The following is a 20,379-nucleotide window of genomic DNA, read 5'->3' on the forward strand; positions in this document are numbered from 1 at the left end:
ATGCCTTTGCAGCCACACAAGCACTCACAGAGAGATACAGCCTGGCCAGGCTGAGTCCCCAAGGACTCCATGTCAGACACCAGAAAGAACTTGTTACAAAATTGCCCTGCTGCTTCTGTTCATCCATTACCCTTGTTCAAGAGCCTGCCATTTATAATTTCCAGGAAGTTAGGCACATTTCTTAATCTTTCTAAACCTCTTTCCTCATGGCTAAATTAGAGATAGAAATGCCTGGCCAGACTTGGGCGTTTCTAGGCTTTATTTTGCCCAGAAAACCCAATTCAGCTGTTTTTTTTTTTTTTTTTTTCATGTCCTGTCATCCCTACACTTACTGGTTCAAAAGTAGTTTCAATTTCTGTGAAAACAAAGTAGGGAATACACAAATAATTGAATAAGGCAGTCTTAAAGTGCCAGTCATGTGCTAAAAGAACATATTACAATTGCCAGTACCATTACACTAAAATACAGGACCCTACCTCTCATTTTCTTGGATGCCATTTATCCATCAATTATCAAATTCTATGAAACTTTCCCTACATAAAGTCAACTCGATTAACATACACCTTCATGTTCTCTCTCATACTTTTATTATATGCCTTATTACTACATCTTGGAATTTTTATGATGGTCTCACTCATGTCCCAGTCTTCTGCCTCTCTCTGGTACAGGAAAGGTCAAACTATCTGAAGAGCAAGATCACTGTTGACTTCATGGAGCCCCGAGAATAAGGTTCAAATTCCTTAGCTTGGCAATCTACACCTTCTGCAGTCAAGTTTTCACCTGTCCTCTTAACCTTATTTCCCAATATTCCTGCACCCATCTCCTACTCTGACTAAACTAATGTATCTATGATGCTCCAAGTAAACACACTTAATTGGTTGCTGCCTCTCTCCTCGCCTGTGCTCTACCTGTATGCCACCCTCCAAGTTACTGCACTTTCCGAATCCCAGCTCCCTAACCCCAAAGTCCTGGTTTTAGTCCTAGTGCCTCCTCTCCTAACCTGTGGATATAAAGAATGTATCTTTTTTGACTTTCAATCATAGTCACCAATCACAGGGCAAGGCATTAAAGAAATGTCAAATGAATGAACAAAGGAATAAGTGAATAACCCAGAAAATGAACAAAACCCCTAGTAGATGGCAAACCCAGACATTTTCCTTGGCTGGATCAGTGTGCAGGGATTTCTCCTTATAAATGTCTATAACATCCACTGTCTGAAGCACTCATTTAGTTGATATTATTTACTGCCTTGTGCTATTAATTAACAATTTATCTATGTAACCCTCATCTCCCAAATGATATTACAAGTTCCTGGGGGTCAGAGCTTGAGCCATGCTTTGGTATCTCCCCTCATCATCAACAGGGCAACACCTCGCCCTCTTCAAATGCTCACTGATTGACTGAGCATCAGACCAGCCAAATCTCCACAGCCAGGTGTCAGCAGCAGGCATCGCATACACACACAGGCCATCATTCACAGGTTAAAACTTCCCTAACTGTAAAGCCTGGTTCATATTTCAAGTTAACCTGGATCTTGAAAACCTTTGGTCAGCACATGAGGAGAAGATGTCTGGGTTTGCCATCTAGTAGGGGCAGATGGGGTCCCTGGGTGGTACAAACGGTTAACGTCTTGGCTGCTAGGTGAAATGTTGGAGGTTGGATTCCATGCAGAGGAACCTTGGAAGACAGGCTTAGATCTACTTCTGAAAGTTTGCAGCCTTGAAAACCCTGTAGAGCAGTTCAACTTTGCACACATGGGGTCGCCATGAGTCAGAACTACTGTACAGCCACGAACAAGCACAGAGGCAGATAGGAGTCCCTGGATGGTACAAATGGTTAACACACATGGCTGCTAACTGAAAGGTTGGAGGTTCTAGACCACCGAGAGTAGCCTTGGAAGAAAGGTCTAGTGATTCACTTACAAAAAAATCACCCATTGAAAACCAAATAGGGCACAGTTCTACTCTGACACATATGGGGTTGCCATGAGTTGGGACTGACTCAATGGCAACGGGTTTGGTTAAGGAGCAGATAGGAAGTTGGTACACATCTGTGGTTGAGGGTGAGGTGTTGTTTCCCCAAAATATGAACTGATTGCTCAGCTCAAATATCTACATTAAAAAAAAGATTAAGCACAACTCTAGTGACAGATATTTCCCTATCGCCTTCAGGATAAAGCCTTAACTCTGGTGTACCTGACGAGAATGCTGCTTCATCTTTTACCAGGCCTCTGTGCTCCATCCTAAACTACCCAAGAAGTCTTATACCTCTGACTGCCCCACTCTTTCTCTCCCCTGATTGGAGAGTACTTTTCCTCCCTTTTTGCTTGGCCAACTCCTATTGATTCTTGAAGCCAAGTTGTATTATCTCCACCTCTAGGATGCCTCCCTTTTCTCACCTATCCTGGTCCCTGTCCTCTGTGCAGCCCCAACAACCTAAGTACCATATTTCACTATGGTAATTGCTTAAAGCGGCAATTATAGTGAAATATGGTACTTACTAAAAAAAACAAACAGTGCCCTCCTGGAGGGCAATGCCCATATCTCCAGATTCAAGCCTAGTACTGGTGCAGACTACCAGTTGCCACGGAGTCCATTCCAACTCAAAGCAAACCCATATGCATCAGAATAGAACTGCACTCCATAGGTTTTTCTTTGGCTGTGATTTTTCAGAAATAGATCAGCAGGACTTTCTTCTAAGGTGTCTCTTGGTGGACTTAAACCTCCAATCTTTTGGTTGCTAGCCAAGTGTGTTAACCTTTACACTACCCATGGACTCCCACTAGCATAGAGTGGGAACTTCAAAGACTTCCTGAATTTAAATAAAAGCAAAATGAATTATTTGAGAGAATTTTTAAAGTGGGAAAAAAAAGAGCAAAGGAAGTGATAACATGTTTGGCTAGTAGATTATTATGCTAGAATAATAAAAACAATGCTCTCTCCATTGTATTTTTGAAAAAGAGTCAGCGAAAGAAGAGTTGAAAAATAAAATGTTTCCATGTCATTACACAGGTCTGAAAAAGCTGTGGATACAGAAGAGATCATTCCTTGCAAATATTCCCAACCTTTGCTTGATATCTTGATGCCCAGGTGATTGCATTTCTCAGTTTCCCATGAAGTAGAATGCCCCATCTTATTTCTGTCTTCTGGAACTTGAACTCTGGGCTCTGCCAGACAGTTTGTGGTGACAATCATGGCCCCGTGACTATCTATTTATTTGTTCTCACTAATGGGATTTTCTCATCAACATTATCTTAGCTCAAACACAGAGGCATTAATGACAACGTAATTGAAGCAGAGGATGAAGTTCACAGACTCGTCATGTTTACTTGATGTGCAGATGGTTGCTGGATACAAATGGCTTATATGAAAAAGGGCAATATTTGGGAAACAGCTCTGTTAATGGCAGGGTTGTAGCCTATAACCATCTGGCTGCCAGTATTAATCAGGGTGAACACTTCCATCCAGTGAGATTCAGCCCTCCAGGCCATCTCCCCAACTCTGGGAGCTCCACTGGCCTTGATCTAATTAGTACTTCCCCTGAGTACAGCTCATTCCTGCATTTGACACATTCTTCAGCATATAATTGTTGTAATATGAATGTTTGTTAGAAGTTATATTAACTCTTCTTTCACTGTTAAAATTATGTACTTCAGAAATGTTGTGGAGATTAACTTTACTGGATCATTCATTTGGTCACTCATATGTAGCAAATAGTTATTGAGGGCCTGTGCTAATACAATATTGGACAAGGCCTTGGACAAATAGTGGTGAGGAAGGCAACCAGTGCCTTTGTTCCCATGGATTTTATATGGTAGTGGCAGAGAGCATTGAACAACTAGTTATGCCCACATTTAAGTAATAGACATATTCACAAATTTATGGCAATGCCACAAAGAAGAACTAGAAGTATGGATCATGGAGCACCTGGTCTACTTTGGGAAGATATCAGTTGAAATAAATTCTAAAGGAAAAGTGAGATGGTGTTGAACATAGATACAGGATGATTTCCTTAATTTAAACACAGCCAGGGGTAAATTAGCATCAAATAAGCATCCATTATGACTAAGAATCTAAGGATATGTCTCTATAATCTCATGATGCCTTGAGCTAGGGAGCAGTCCACCACGAAGAGAAAGTTAACATCCAATTAGGCTGGATTGCTTAATTAGTAGTTTTTAAATGCTCTCGTACTAGTAGTATTCAAAGGAGTGTGGAGATACTAAAAAATTATAAGGCATTTGAGGAAATATGATGAATATTGTTGCTTGCTAAGAGCTGCATAAGGTGAGCTGAGATGGCCCCCAGTCTACCTCCCATTTGTCTCAGCTAAATACTTTTCCACGCAACCTGGTGGGTTTCTGTCCTTTGCTAACTAACCATGTTTCCTTTGGCTCAGACTTTCTGTCATATCCACAGCAGCAATTGGCTTGGGTGTGCTCTTTTTTTCCCAACTTATAATTATTTGTGGTAATCAGCTGTAGCATTGAAATCTCTCAGATTGAGACTTCCTCCTCTCTTTCCTGGGTTTAACTCAGTTGCGCTAAGACAATATCTTTAAAACATAGATGTATCCCTTACTCCTGAAAGACTGGTCTGTGTCTGATGCCTCTAGTGACACTAAGGCAGCGCCCTCCAGAACTGGAAGCTCTGGGTAGAATATCCTCTAATGAAAAACCAAAGTGGTCTCTCTGGCACTTCCCCTTACTGGTGCTTGTTCTGAAGTGACATAAGCACATGAACCTCTCATCTGTAAGAAAAGTTGCCCAATATTTGAAGACCCTGTCACGCTATTGGAAACCCTGGTGGTGTAGTAGTGGTTAAGTGCTACAACTGTTAACCAAGAGGTGGGCAGTTCAAATCCTCCAGGTGCTCCTTGGAAACTCTACAGGGCAGTTCTACTCTGTCCTATAGGGTCGTTATGAGTCGGAATCGACTCGATGGCACTGGGTTTTGATCATGTCTATAGGGTCGCTATGAGTCAGAATCAACTCAAACGTAGTGGGTTTGGTTTTGGTTTATCACGTCTCTCCAGCACCAGTCTCTCAGTTTGTTCCACTGTGGGGGCTTCTGCGTTGCTATGATGCTGGAAGGTATGCCACCAGTATTTCAAATACCAGCAGGGTCATCTAAGTGGACTAGTTTCAGCAGAGATTCCGGACTGAAGCAGACTGGGAAGAAAGACCTGGCAATCTACTTTTAAAAATTAAACAATGAAAATCCTATGGATCATGACAAAATCTCCTAGGGTAGAAGACGCTCAAAATACATAGTCACTAAAACGATGGACTTGAGCACACCAATGATTGTGAAGACCAGGCAATGTCAATGTTTTGTTCTATTGTGCATGGTGTTGCCATGAATTGGAGCTGAATCAATGGTCACTAAAAACAATAATAACAACATGTCTGTGCCTTGTTTTTTCTCTACATGAAGTACCTCTAGTTCACACAACTGTTCTTCTATCAGTAAGACAGTTTGCAGGACCTATATATTCTGATAATTCCCCTACCAACACACACAGTATTCTAGAGTGATTTAAAAGTGACATACCAAAACAAACAACTTCTGAAATTTGGGTCTTTGGCTCAAACTCTCTACAGGTCACTGAGCATCACAAGCATGGCCTTTCTGGAACATACTCACATCTCATTCACAAAACTTTTGTATCAAAGAGGCCAAGTTGATTTTCCTTACTACACAAAATGCACATTAATTTTGGAAGTTGAGAAGCACAACCTCTGGTACAGTGTTTGGTCCTGGATACCCCCAATCATGACCACCTACCCTATTTTCAAAATAAGGTACCAAAAAACCAAACCAAACCTGTTGCCTTCAAGTTGATTCCAACTCATAGTGACCCTATAGAACAGAGTAGAACTGCCCCATAGGGTTTCTAAGGAGTGCCTGGTGGATTCCAACTGCCATCCTTTTGGTTAGCAGCTCTAGCTCTTAACCACTAAGCCACCAAACCAAAACCCAGTGCTGTCAAGTCAATTCCAGCTCCTAGCGACACTCTAGGACGGAGTACAACTGCCCCATAGGGTTTCCAAGGAGCACCTGGCGGATTTGAACCACTGATCCTTTGGTTAGCAGCTGTAGTAGCATTTAACCACTACTCCACCAGGTTTTCCATTACATCATCAGGGTTTCCAAAATAAGGCACAGTTCCTTTAAACACCCTGGGAGATAACAAGGGGTGGGGCTGGCTTACTGTCTTCTTTTAAGAACTCTTAGATAGGCTGGAAGGAACTTCAGTAAGGACTGTCTCAAGAGGAGAGTGGATCTAACAGAAAAAGACTTACTCAAGCCCTGCACCTGTGTGCAGCACAGCTGGGCTGAAGCCCTTACAGCTGAAGCCTGAGCTCTACCTCTTTGTCCAACCCAACTCTTCAGTGGGGAGTTGAAATTTTGAGAAGCATTAGAGTACCAAAAACAGACTTCAAATTTTAAAGACTGAAGTCACCAGACAACATTCTTCCTATTGTCATGGTCCAGCTCCCTGCCATCAGAAAAATGAAAGTAGCATTGAAATGTCAGATCACTTTCAAAAATAATTATACTGGCAGCAGTTTTCTCTGTAGACTACTTAGTTTTTCAGTAACCCCCCGCCCAAAAAAAACAGCTACTGAGGCTGCTTAAACCAAAAAAAAAAAAACAAACCCATTACTGTTGATTCCGACTCATAGCGACCCTATAGGACAGAGTAGAGCTGCCCCATAGAGTTTCCAAGGAGAGCCTGGTGGATTCAAAATGCTGACCTTTTGGTTAGCAGCTGTAGCTCTTAACCACTACACCACTAGGGTTTCCCTGAGGCTGCTTAGGTACAATCAAAAACCTTATGGAATTTGGATCCTTGGTTTGGAGATTTAGGATCATGGTTTCATGGGACATCCCAGTTAATGGCCTAATAACTTGTTTAGTGCTTCTGTTCTACCTTCCAGTTCTTTGCACAGTGTCTGGGGTCTTAAAACTTGCAAGTAGCCATCCAATTGCACTCAACAATTGGTCTTCATTTACCTGGAGCAAAAAAGGAAGAAGGGGAGTCAGGAATAGAAGTAGGATATGGAACCAGTGGCTAATTGCCTCCATGAACAACTGCTTCCTTTGTCATGAGACCTGAAGAACTGGATGGTGCCTGGTTACCATTACTGAATATTTTGATCAAAGAGTCTTTAGACTAATCCTGATCTAAAGGGTAAAAATGCAGAACAGAATTTGGAATTCTCATGGACTCTAAATATTCTGGAGTCATGGGGACTGGACGAACCCCTGAAACTACTGCCCTGAGATAATCTTTAAGCCTTAAACTAAAAATATCTTCTGAAGTCTTCTTAAAACCAAACAATAGGTTAGCTTAACTAGTAAACAATGCCTTAAGCACTATGCTCTTTTAAGATCTACTGTATTTTATGCAAATAAGGCACACCCTAGGTTTGTTTGCAACTACGCCATCCCCCCTTGAGGTGCTTTTGGAAGCCTGAGATGCTAATTTTTTTACAGCGCAGGTAAAAACAAATTGGCATAGCAGTGCTATGAAAATACCTCACGGTGGGGAATCGGGAGGGCAGAGTGGGGAAAAAAAAAAAACAGAAGACACACTTTATTTGTGTAAAATAGGTTATATGTGTTCAAAGTGACAACAGCAACTCAGATGATTAGGTAGAAACCTTAGGGACCAGTAAGTTTATGTTAATGGTGAAGGAACAACTTAGAAACAGGATGAGAATGCACAACCCAAAGAATGTAATCAATGTCACTAAATTGAACATGTAAAAACAGATGAATTGGTGGATGTTTCCTGTGTTTCCTGTGTATATTCTCAGCAACAACAACAAAATAAATAAATAAACATAAAATGAATAAGGCTTTTCTGATTCTCAAAAAGGCAAGTGGCAGGCCTCACTGTGAAGCAAGATATCATAAATGTGTTCTCTGTTCCTGTAGACCTGTGGGATTTCCACGTGGGGCAGCAGACACTGGGGATGACTAGGATGGGAAAGGTGTGCAATACAGGGCACTGCCTTTGGAAGCAGATAGACAGCTCCTACTACTCTCCATACCACTTAGTCCTTAGGTGATGACCCCACTGAGGAACCTATTACCAGGCCACTTGCCATCAAGTCGACTCTGACGCGTGGGGACACGAGGTGTGTCAGAACAGAACTGTGCTCCATAGCTTTTCAGTGGCTGATTTTTCAGAAGTAGACCACCAAGGCTTTTTTCCATGGAGTCTCTGCATGGACTAGAACCTCCCACCTTTCAGTTAGCAGTCAGGCACATTTAACCACTCAGGGACTCTGAAGGATTGGTACCGATCATTAAAAAAGTTTGAAAAAGCTTGAATATTGGAGTGTATATGTACATGTGTATGTTTGTGTGCCTCCTGATATACAGATAACCAAACTCATTGCCATGGAGTTGATTCCCACCCATAGCAACCCTATAGGACAAAGTAGAACTGCCCCATAGTGTTTCTAAGGAGCGGCTGGTAGATTCCAACTGTTGACCTTTGGTTAGCAGTTGAGCTCTTCACCACTGTGCCACTAGACTCCTATAGGTATGACTTAATTTGTAATATACAGACAACCTTAGCTAAAGTAAACTGGAAGTCTAATCGATTGAGTGAATCCCACCTAACCTTTGAATCTGTCACTAGTAAAACATTTTGAGAAGATACCACATTAGGTTCTAAAGAGCCTCATTTTCCTCAATAACCTATTGGACATTGTAGATCTTTCACCTGAAGCCGATGTGTCTTTACATTTGAGTTATTTAAACCACTGGCAGTATAAGAAACGAATGTGGATAGTAGCGGGAACCATGAGCTTGGAAGCCCAAAGGAAAGGCTTGAGTTAGAACAGAATGTTGGCCACTTTAACGTAACTCCTGATCCTCAGTTTCCTCCTGTGCTTGCTGATACAGCAACAACTACCTCATTATGTTTCACGAGTTGTTTCTACAGACGCGATGAAAAGGCCCTAACACAAGACCCAAACTGTAGGAGATCGGCGATAATCCTTGGCTCCACTCTCACAGCATTTACAGTGAAATGAGGTCCTTGACCTTTGGACATGCTCACATGAATAAGGCTTTCACAAAAGGTGATGACAAACATAGCAAATAAAGAAAAATTAGGAGGAAGTGATTCATTGTTGTCCTGAAACTACACCTCCTAAAACAACTAAATTCAGATGCCTTCCATTTTCAGAATGCATTTAGTTTGTAGTTTTCTTCCTGATCTTCAAGCCAAAGAGTTCATGAATAACCCTCTCTTTCCTCAAAGGAGTCTTGGGTGGTGCAAACAGTTAACACGCTCAGCTGCTAACTAAAAGGTTGGCAGTTCAAGTCTACCTAGAGGCACCTCAAAAGAAACGTCTGGCAATCTGCTTTTGAAAAATCAGCCATTGAAAATCTATGGAACACAGCTCTACTCTGACATGCATGGGGTCACCATGAGTCAGAATCAACTCGACAGCAACTGGTTCCTTCCCCCCTCCCCCAACCCAAAAAGCCACATATGCTGTGGTTATGTGTTATCTTCCTTTTTAGATCCCTTTTGGAAACACCAGAACTGCTGTCTAATTGAATCCATCTTTAAACATCTGGATTCACTGCACCAGTAGTAAACGCTGTGTGTTCTTTTCTGTCCTTCATAATGCACAATAGGCCAAGGGCAGCGCCACTGGCCCACAGGAATTACTAGGACAATGGCCTTCACTTTGCAGTTTTTCATAGTGGGATGGTCACTGAAAGGCAACCTGATCTCAAGGACTTTGAAAACCAGTTTCCTCAGACATGTAAGGGAGGAGAAAAGCATTTTTGTTTATTTGCCTGTCTGTTTTGATGCTCCACCCTTTCCAGGTAAGAAAATTCCCTCGGACACAAAACCTTGATCCACTTCAAAGAAAAATTAAGAGAGTTCAATTTCTGAATTGCAAGAAACTCTTCCTGGGGTGTATCAAGCAAGGGTTGTCTGAGGCAGACTTAAAGAGCGCAGCCTGCACAGTTTTAAAACGTCCTTGTTTCATTTCTTGAGAAACAAGTCTGAAATAACTGACGATTTCTGCCTTCTGTAGCTGGGAAACACGGCTGCTTTTACCAGCCTCTCTCTCAACCATAACCATGTTTTCAGGGCCTGGCGTGTCCTGAATAATACAGGCAACACCTGAGTTCTTTTCAGCCAAGTGCCACCAGGGTCTGTACTATATTAAAACTGCATTTTTGACCCAGGGCCTACAAGTCTCTGTACTGATTAGAGAGAAGCAAGCTGTATTTTTCTTCCTTTTATAAGGAGAATTGTGGTATAATTTTTATAACTTTGAGCATGAAAAATATTATGATTTTACATGATTAACTCACACTGGAAAAGTAATAAATTTTGTAAAGGCCTTCTAACTGCACAAATATACTCACAGCCTGTGTGCCTCTGTGGAGTGAGGTCCTTCTAGTTACAGATGCTGGTTCAGTACGTAAGGGAATGAAATTTGTTGATTATCTGCTCTGTAAGATGCTAAATATTGTATATATACTATCTCATTTAAGGTCCACACTGTCTTGGGAAGAAAGAATTGTCTTCACCCCATGAACCAGGCCGTTTCTAAGATGTCTCCCAAGATGTGTACCTCTTAATATTCATGCCTTTGTATAATCTCTCCACTCGAGTATGGGATGGACTTATTTGCTTTCTTCTAATGAATCGGACACAGCTGACTGATACGGTTGTTCTTGTTGTTGTTAGCTGCCTTCAGGTTGGTCCCAGCTCATGGCAACCCTGTGTACAACGGAATGAAATGTCGCCTGGACATTCCCCATCCCCATGATCGATTGCCGATTGAGCCACTGTGATCCATAGGGTTTTCATTGACTGATTTTTGGAAGTAGATTGCCAGGCTTTTCTTCCGAGTCTATCTTGGTCTGGAAGCTCTACTGAAACTTGTTCAGTGTCATAGCAACATGTAAGCCTCCAATGACAGATGGGTGGTTCCTGTGCACTAAATGCCTTAGCCAGGAATCGAACCCAGGTCTCCTACATGGAAGGCAAGAATTCTACCACTGAACCACAAATGCCCCCAGAATGATGGGGTACCACATCAGGTTATGAAAAGGCTGTGGTGCTTGTTCTCTCCATCTTGTATCTCTCGCTCTGGGGTAAGACAGTTGCCATGTCATAGGGCAGCCTTCTGGAGCAGCTCATGTGAATGAGGTTGGAAGGAGATTTCTGAGGCCGGCCAACAGCCACTGTGTGAGCTTGGCAGCAGATCTTCCCCTAGCTGAGCCTTGAGAGGACTGCAGCCCCATCTCACACCTAGCCTGCAGTCTTGTGAGAGACCCTGAGTCAGAACCATGCAGCTAAGGCACCCCTAGGTTCCGTAGAAACTGAGGCAAGATAAAGGTTATTTTCAGCCACTAAGTTCTGGTGCCCTTAGTTAGGAAGCTATAGATGACTAATATGCACCAGTTTACAAATGAGACAAAGTTAAGGTATTTATCCAGGGCCACAGACTAGGAAGGAGAAGAGGTAAGTTTTGAGCCTATTTGTCTGACTCCCAGTTTGGGGCCCATCTGCTATTTCCAGGGGCTCAATAGGCTTGTTTGTTCATTTATTGGCATTTGAGGCTCTCCCATGGTCTGACCTGACCTCAACTACCTAGTCATATCCTTTGTTATTTAATTCAGTTTTCTCTAAGTCATTTGAATAACAAAGCTCACAGCCCAGTGGGGAAGACAGACATTCAAATTAAAGAAAAATGCAATGTAGTGTAATTGTGATAGGTGTAAGCACCAGTGCAAATAGAAGACTGATTCAGGCTGTGGATTTATGGCAGTTTCTCAAGGATCCATGGAGCTAGCAGCCTGCCTCAGCCCCTAGCCCAATGCCCAGCCTGTTGTCTGACCTGAATGAGTACTTGTCGGTTAACTGAACTTGCTGCTTCTTGAAGGACTGGGAAACCATAGTAAGATAACAGATGGAGAAGGGGTAGGAGAGTCCACTCTCCCAGGTTGAAGGAACAGCAGAGGGAAGAGCCAGAGGTTTGAGAAGCATGATAGGGTGAGATGAGTCCTTTATGCTGCCTTTTGCCTTCGTTCCTTGGAAATACAGAATGAGAGAGTTTCCCCCTAAATCCTGAGTTCTATGCCAGAGGGGTTGTTCCTTTTGTCCAAGTTGATTGACATTTCCTGGGTAAGCTGTAAACAACCTGATAGTTTGATACTTTTTTGTCTGGCCCTGGGCTGCAGCCTGCCCTGTGATTGGTATTCGCCTTGAAGGGACTGGTCAGTAGACCATGCAAATGAAGTTATCTATCACCCTTTGCCATGAGTTGATTCAGGCTAATAGCAACCGTATAGGACAAGGTAGCAGGGCCCATAGGGTTTCTAAGACTGAATCTTTATAGAAGCAGACTGCCAAGTCTTTCTCCTGTGGAGTGGCTGATGAGTTCAAACCACCCACCTTTCAGTTAGTAGCCAAGTGCCTAACCACGACACCACCAGGGCTTCTTTGAAGTAACTATAGGCTATGCAAATGAACTGCCTATGTTCCATCTAGGGGAATGGTCAGTGTGTGGCCTTGCTGAGAGGGCCATGCCTCAAAATTGACAAGGAGAGCCTTGGTGGCTCAGTATTTAAAAGCTCAATTGCTAACCCAAAGGTCAGCAGTTCAAATCCACCAGCTGCTCCATGGAAACTCAGTGGGGCAATTCTACTCTGCCTTATAAGGTCACCATGAGTCAGAATCAATTTCACGGCAATAGGTTTGGTTTGGTTTTTGGTGATAACTTTCATAAGCTGCCAATGCCACAGAGGTTTCAGAAAGAAAAGAAAAAAGGAAAGAGGCAATAAGAGAGAAGAAGCAGAGAGAGAAGAATGAGGAGCCTTACTAAAAGCTGTAACATGGGTCAAAGGCTATAACACTGAAGATAGTGAGAGGCCTAGAAAAGATGCTGTGGCAGAGCTGGTGGTGACAGGCCTAGCAGGGGCCCTGTGGCAGAGCTGGCTGTGACAGCAGAAACCTGCTGCTAGGAATGCAGCTGAGAGAGCTGCTATACTGGCTATGAGCTGGGTCAGTTAGCAATGGAGAGGCTGACAGAGCAAAAGCCAAAGGCAGAGAGGCTTGTGAGGCTGGAGGGGCACGCATGGCCAAAAGGAGGCCTGTGGTACCAAAAGGAGGCCTGCATGGCCAGAAGATGGCATGTGTGGCAGAGAGGAGGGCCTGCTTGCTTGCATAAGCAAGGATTGAAATAAGCTGTCCTGCACTGTGGAAACCCTGGTGGCATAGTGGTTAAGTGCTACGGCTGCTAACCAAAAGGTAGGCAGTTCGAATCTATCAGGTACTCCTTGGAAACTCTATGGGGCATTTCCACTCTGTCCTATAGGGCTCCTATGAGGTGGCATCGACTCGACGGCAACGGGTTTGGTTGGTTTTTGGTCCTGCACTGAAGAAGGGAGGGATGTGTTCTCCGCTGCAGGGGAGCCTTCAGACTCTTCCTATGTGCTCCTGATCCTGATCCTGAATTGTACTGTTACCTCCTTAATAAACCACTTAACTGTAAGTACAGTTCATGAGTTCTGTGTGGTCATTGCAATGAATTATCAAACCCAGCAGATGAGAAGAGAATGCCACTGGGACAACGGCTGGTGTTGGAATTGGTAAAAACGTTGGAGAGCGGAGTTATGTCTGACCTCTGCCTTATAGAAGTCAGCTCTGGACTGATCCTGGTTCTTATCCCTAAGGAATCTAGACGTGGTCAGGAGCCTCTATTATGGCCCCACACATGACTTTCTCACAGACTTGTTTCATGTCACTGTATATTAAGATCTATACCTGCTGCTTTCGAAACTAGTGCTCCTCAAACTTTAGTCATTTAGGGACCATTTTTAACAGTGTTGCTATCTATTTTTTTTTCTATACTCCTATGCCATATGTACTAGGATTTGCTTAGTAGTCTTTTTAAAAAAATTATTAAAATATTTTTTAAAACTGCTAAATTTTATTTACGGAGCCCTGGTGTGCAACACTTAAGCAGCTGGTTGCTAATTAAAAGGTTGGTGGTTCAAACCCACCCAGTCGCTCTGTGGGAGAAAGGCCTGACCATCTAGTTCCATAAAGATTACACCCAAGAAAATCCTATGGGGCAGTTCTACTCTGTCACATGGGGTCGCTATGAGTCAGAATCAGCTTAACTGCACCCAGAAAACAGCAACAACAAATTTTTACCTGAGATAAAATTTGGGGGCCGGAAGGACTCACGTGGTAATGCTGCATATGGAGAAAATACAGACTTTGAAGTCAGACAAATTCGGGATGAAGCCCCGGCTCATTACTAATGAACATGCAGTTTGGGAAGTTATTTAGCCTCTGTGTGTCTCCGTTTCCTCCTTATGAAATGGAAAATGACACCTTCCTAGAATACGCATGGTGAAGGTGCGGGAGATTTTGTGTCTTGGTCAGATCTGCAGAGGATCTAGGAGTGCTCTGTTCGTGGTCTGTGCTGTGCTAAAGAGGATGAGATTATCATCCTTACTCCCATAGGCACAATGAAATTAAGTGACTTGCCAAAGGTCACATAGCTAATTCTGAATGCAGTGTTTTTGTTGCTGTTTGTTCTTTAGTAAGAAAAAAAAAAAAAAGAACTGCTTCCTCTTCAGAGTTGGAATAAATGCGTGGATAGTGGTCCATACTGCTTCCATGGGGGCTGGCTTCTGGATGTTTGGGTCAAACGCTCAACCTGTGTTGACTTGTCTGACAAGGAATGGACTGAGAGAGCATCAGCAGACAGTACCTGTGAGGATTTCAGCTGCGTGGTTTGCCATTTTCTGAATTGTGAGTCTCAGGGTTCCTCCCTCCAGGCTCAGCAGCAGGGTCCCAGAGCCCTCAGACAGCTCCGTGGACAAAAGCAGACCATCTGTGTTCCATGTCCGAAACTGGAAGCTCACTGAAAGCCCATCGATCTGGGGGGTGCCAGGCAGCAGCAGGTAACTGCGCCTGGAGTTAACAAATGTGATGGGGACAATTTGTGGTTCGGAGCAGGAAAAAGTGACGTTGCCCTGGAAAACAATAAAAATTAAACATGTAAAGGCCGCTTTTTTATTCTGCAACCTGACAAAAAAATATATAAACTACCACCTGGAGCTGACCTTAATTTCAGGATCATTCCACATTCAGCTGCTAGATCTTAAAGGAAAAAATATGTCAGCTTTGCTCAGACACACCTGCAAGACTGTTTTCTGTTCCTGTTTTGAAGATTACAGCGCTATCTGAAAAGGGGCCATCTGAGGCACCAGAGATGGAGGGGGATGGGAAACATCAGCATTTTCTAGATATAAAAATAATTAGATTCACTCAGTAAATATGTATTGCAAATCAACTACGTGCTCAGCACTAAGCTTCCCAAGAGATACAGTGCAATGGTGGAGTGCACTGGAAGTGATAGGCACCAGCTCCCACAGGAGCCTGGCAGAAGCAATGCTCATGGGAGGCAGCAAAGGCTTCCCAAGTGAGGCAATCCTTGGATGGAAATAGAGGATGGAAATAGATCCTTGGATGGAAACGGAGAAATAGGTGCGAGGATGTGGGGAAGGCAAGGGGGAAGCGTGAGCTGGCTAGCAGTTTGCATGTGCAAAGACTCAAAGGAATTAGCAAAATGGTATCCCTAAAAAATTGCAGAGAACTTGACATTTGTAAGCAGAAAGTGGGGAAGGGAGGCCCGGGGAGACTGGAAGTGGGTGAGGCAAGAAAGAAGGTGATAAGAGGCAAAGATGGAAAGAACTTTTATGCCGTGCTATATAGTTTTCATTCACATTTAGAAGTAGGAAAGTGGCATTGACTGGATTTTTAATTTAGTAACAGTATATTCAGTACCATGGAGGCTAAATGAGAGGACTGAAGCTGGGCGTGTTAAGTCCACAGACGAGAACCAGGAAGAAGAGTTAGGAAGAGTATTTGGTACATAAGTGAAGGAAAAACTTCTCCAATATATCTGAGAAGGCCTACAGTAAGCTTCTAAATCAGAAGTTATGGGAAAATAAATAAAAGTATACATGTCACCAATGGAGCCTTGTGATGGGGTCTCTTCCAGTAGAGGAGCAAGTAGAAAGCCAGGAATACCTTATGAAGTGTAAATAGGCGTCATTTTAGGAAGGCCATTTGGAATTTGTACTGTAAACGCCATAGACAGCCACTTCCTGTTTTCTACTCCTACCTTTTCCTCCTTTAGCCTCAAACACCCATCTTCACAACAATGTAGCAGGCTTATTCAGAAACCATGATACATTATTCACATCAAAATAGTCATCAACACACCACAAGATGCTGGTGGCTCAGCCAGCTCCCGCTTATGCAAAAAGACAAAAGGATTCCATATGGGGGAGACCTTGGCTTCAATGTTTGCCTTCATTCTCCACTGAGAAGGTCAGATGCTATACCTAGCACAGCTCTCAGTCTTGGAGCAGGTTAATAGGTCAACTTCCAAAACCTTGTAGCCTGGCAAAACGTCCCCAGACCCCATCCATGTTTGCTTACAATAGTCTTGTATTCCTGAAAACAAATAGCAGCCCCTTCTCTTTCCTGAACTAAAACAGTGCAAACTTCTACGAACAGTGCATTTCTAATCCTCGCTCATCAATCACGCTGCTGTGAGCATATGTTTGCATGAATCATTTGTTGTAGTTGTTTAGATATTTTCTTCTCCTCAGGGTGAATCCCCAGAAGTCAATTAATACGACAAAGAGTAAGGCCCTTGGTACCCATCAAGGAATCCCCCCCTACTCTCCCAGCGTATACTGTCCCATTTTCCAGGCAGTAGGTGAGGTGCTTACATGGACAGTTTGTGTGTTCTACACAGCAACACTGCTAGATTTATCTTCTTCACTGAAAGATCACACAAACTGAGCTTACAGAGCTTGAGTAGCTTCATGAGAGCCGTGTGTTCCACTAGCAGTGATGCCTGGAGAAGAGGGAGTCTGTCTGACTCAGAAGCCTCCGCCTTTAGCCCCACCCCCACGACACCCCTCCTCTGCACTGGGGACAACCGTTTTTAAAATCTGTCAACTTGCTCATGGGACCTCAATGTTGTTCTAATGTGCATTTTTGGATTTCTGGTGAATTTCCTCTCAAGAATGAAGACATCCTAAGTGATAGGAGATGAACTGCAGCAGGGCTGTCTTCTGAGAGGAGGACAGTCAAAGACGCTTCTACAGAGAAGTCCAGAGACTGCAGTGTCTTTTATTTTCTGTTCCTGGGGTCAGTATCATCTTCTCCAATGGTTAATTTGCCAGAGTGCAGGTACTCAAAGTTTGAGGCTGTGTAGAAAGGAAGGGGAATGGTTGGGAGCTAATGATGAAGCTAAAGGCAAAACTTAAGAGACTGTTAAAATGCCTCTTTTCTCCAGTGATTTTAAACCTAAAGTTCAGCTCAACACAAGTCATCTTGTGTGTGTTTTCTACACTAACATCCACAGATGGTTGGAATCAGGGCAGTGGGGGGTCTAGAGGGACTTTGCTTACTTGGTCAGCTACTAACACCTGACAAGTGTTCTAGGGCATGTGTTCCTCAGGCTCCCTCCATTCCACTGTCCATGCAATGGGTCCACACTACTTGAGAACTCAGTAGGTGAGCTCAGAGTCCAAGGTGCTCCTGGGTACAATCCAGGGATGAGAATTGGTTAAGGTACGACAATACCTGTGGTGCTCAACACCCTACTTAACAAGGGTCAGAAAAATGTGTGCTGCCCTGGGCCACGCTCCTCTCTCCTTACTGGCTCTCCTAGTTCACTGTGGGCCATGGTTTCCACCATTCCTCACCTTCCCCGTGCACTGTTCTTTCTATCCTTACCCTGTGCTATGGGTCTGCTACTCAGCCTGTCCTCCCAAGACGTCTTTGTGCTGAGTGCACACCCCTGCCCTGTTCTCCAATAGTAAATCCAAGGAGACAAGAAATGTGAGTGGGTAGGAAATGCCTCTGCAGTAAATCTGACCCTATTCTCCAGACAAATGTGTTTCTACCTCAGCAAACCATCCCCACAGCAACCATGATGCCCCTGCTGCTGACATTCCTGCCTCAGTTATGCATGCTGCTGACAGAAATGCCACAGAGTGTTGAAAGCATCAATAATCCCCTCATCCACTAAAAATGGGGAAGAAGAAAAAAATCAGCTAAATGAAAAAATGCCACTATGGAAATCAATATGGAATATTTGATATTATTCAGTGGTGACTTTTGTGACCTCAGAATCCTTCTCAACATGGCACTGGAGTTGAGAAGGACTCACCACCAATAATTTAGAATTGGTATGCAAGAAGGCAGTTTAATTTGGAACTGTGTCAAAACAGAGGATGCAGCGAGTGGACAGACTATATTCTGCCCCATGCACATCTTTAATCTGAGAGTTCAACTTTCATCACCCAGCTCTCCAAGAAGAAGACATTCATTCAGCATTCATTCAGGACTTCTCAGCCATTGTAAAACGACATGCTAATCATAGGGGTTTCTGAGTTATACACATAAATGTGATCCTGGTCTTTTGCATTCTATAGTCATGAAATGTATATGGTGAATGCAATTGATACGAAGTGTGCTATGACACCTGCGGTCCATTATAAGCAAATCCTCAAGGGGCCCTGGCCCCACATGCAAGACGGAAAGGAAGCTTCACTGTCAAAGGTCCCGTTTTTTCCTCCATCACTTACAAGAAAAATGTGACGTTTTTCTGGAAAACAATAAGTCCCAGGCCTTTTGCTGTCCTAAAAGGCGGTCACAGCATTCAAGCCACCAGCCTTCTGTCAGTTGTACTGCGGTAACTTGCATGTTGCTATGATGCCGGAAGCTATGCCACTGGTATTTCAAACACCAGCAGAATCACCCATGGTGGAGTTTCCTGACTGAGACAAACTAGGAAGAAAGACCTGGTGATCCACTTCTGAGATTTAGCTAACGGAAGTCCTATAAATCACAACAGCATATGATCTGATAGGTTTCAGGCTGGAAGAGGAGTCCCTTAGGTTGGAAGAAACTACACAGCAGACACAACAATGGACTCAGACACACCAACAATCGTGAACAAGGTGCAGGACTGGGCAATGTTGGTTCTGTTAGACATAAGGCCACCTTGAATCCGCCTACTCCGCGGCAACTAATGACTACATCCCAGTGGCTACACCCTCGGCGCCTGTTGAGCTTCTCCTCACTAGACCACCTTGTCCTGGCTGATTGGTGGACGTTCACTCTCTGAGGTTGCTGGTCACGGTTATGGTGAGCCCCCTCCCCCCCCAGGACAGCAACTGCCTCAGGTCACACAGTCCCCCGACAAGGGCTCCCCTTGTTCCTAGGCCTGCAGGTCTCAGTTGCCTGTGCTTTTAGTCTTATGCGTACTCATGCTTCTCCAAAAGGCCAGGTAGCCAGAAGTACTGGGACACAAATAAAAAGCCATCTGTCTCTTGGGAACCCCCAAACAATGTTCACTTTTCTCCTCTGGGGACATACCAAGGCCTCCTCTTTGCAGCCCTGAAAATGCACACATTCTCTTTGTGTCTTTTTTCTGAGACAGAAGAGTTTACTTTCTAACAATGATTCACAGATCTTTGAAACCTGAATGACCAGTTTATAGGCTGTTTTAGGGACACTCCCCATATCTACATAAAACACTTTGTTTTGTGCCTTAAACAACAAAAGCTGATTACTTTTCCCTACCTGACCAAAGTTTATTTGTGGCTACTAGAGCTGGGTTGCTAACCAAAAGGTCAACTGCTCAAATCTACAAGCTGCTCCTTAGAAACCCTATGGGACAGTTCTACTCTGACCTGTATGGTCACTATGAGTCAGAGTAGAACAGCAACAGGTAATTGACCAATGGAGCCCTAGTGGTGCAGTGGATGAGAACTTGGCTGCTAACCGAAAGGTTGGCAGTTTGAATCCATCAGCCACTCCTTGGAAATCCTATAATGCCTGATCCTTGGAACACAGACTCAAGCTCATTTCAGTGAAGGAAGTAAACATTTTTTTGTTGATTCATTCTCTAAAAGGAGGCCCTTCCTTCAGAGGGCAGAGAGAGAACTCAGTTCAATAATTGCTATGAGGGAGAAGTACATGGGCCTGTCAGGTGATGTGCAGGGAACATTGACAAGAGATGTTATGCATGGAGAAAAAGTCAGAGGCTCTCACATGGCTTCCACCTCCTTCTAGCTTCCACATAGGGTGATTGGCCACTAAGCAGCAAAGGACAGCTCCTGCAAGCTGTAAGACCTGCCTTATTTGTCATCCCTGTCATAGGTAACAAACCCACTGAAGTGTGAAGACACACTAACAGCAATCAGAGCTTTTAACTTCACTTATTCAATTTGTTGTTCCTAAGGGAACTCCCCACCTAAACACACTTCCTGCCTT

General features: G+C 43.6%; 1 protein-coding gene across 2 annotated transcripts in view; it reads right to left on the reverse strand.

Moving 5' to 3' along the window:
• Positions 1-20,379, reverse strand: part of CNTNAP5 (contactin associated protein family member 5) — a 1,181,085-nt gene that overhangs the window by 571,606 nt on the left and 589,100 nt on the right. For both annotated transcript variants that reach the window (XM_010596415.3, XM_064287363.1), the window contains exon 8: positions 14,783-15,047. In XM_010596415.3, coding sequence (XP_010594717.1) covers positions 14,783-15,047 — 265 coding nt within the window. The remainder of the gene's footprint in view (positions 1-14,782; positions 15,048-20,379) is intronic.

The sequence above is a fragment of the Loxodonta africana genome, chromosome 6 (assembly GCF_030014295.1).
Source record: "Loxodonta africana isolate mLoxAfr1 chromosome 6, mLoxAfr1.hap2, whole genome shotgun sequence".
NCBI classification, from domain to species: domain Eukaryota; kingdom Metazoa; phylum Chordata; class Mammalia; order Proboscidea; family Elephantidae; genus Loxodonta; species Loxodonta africana.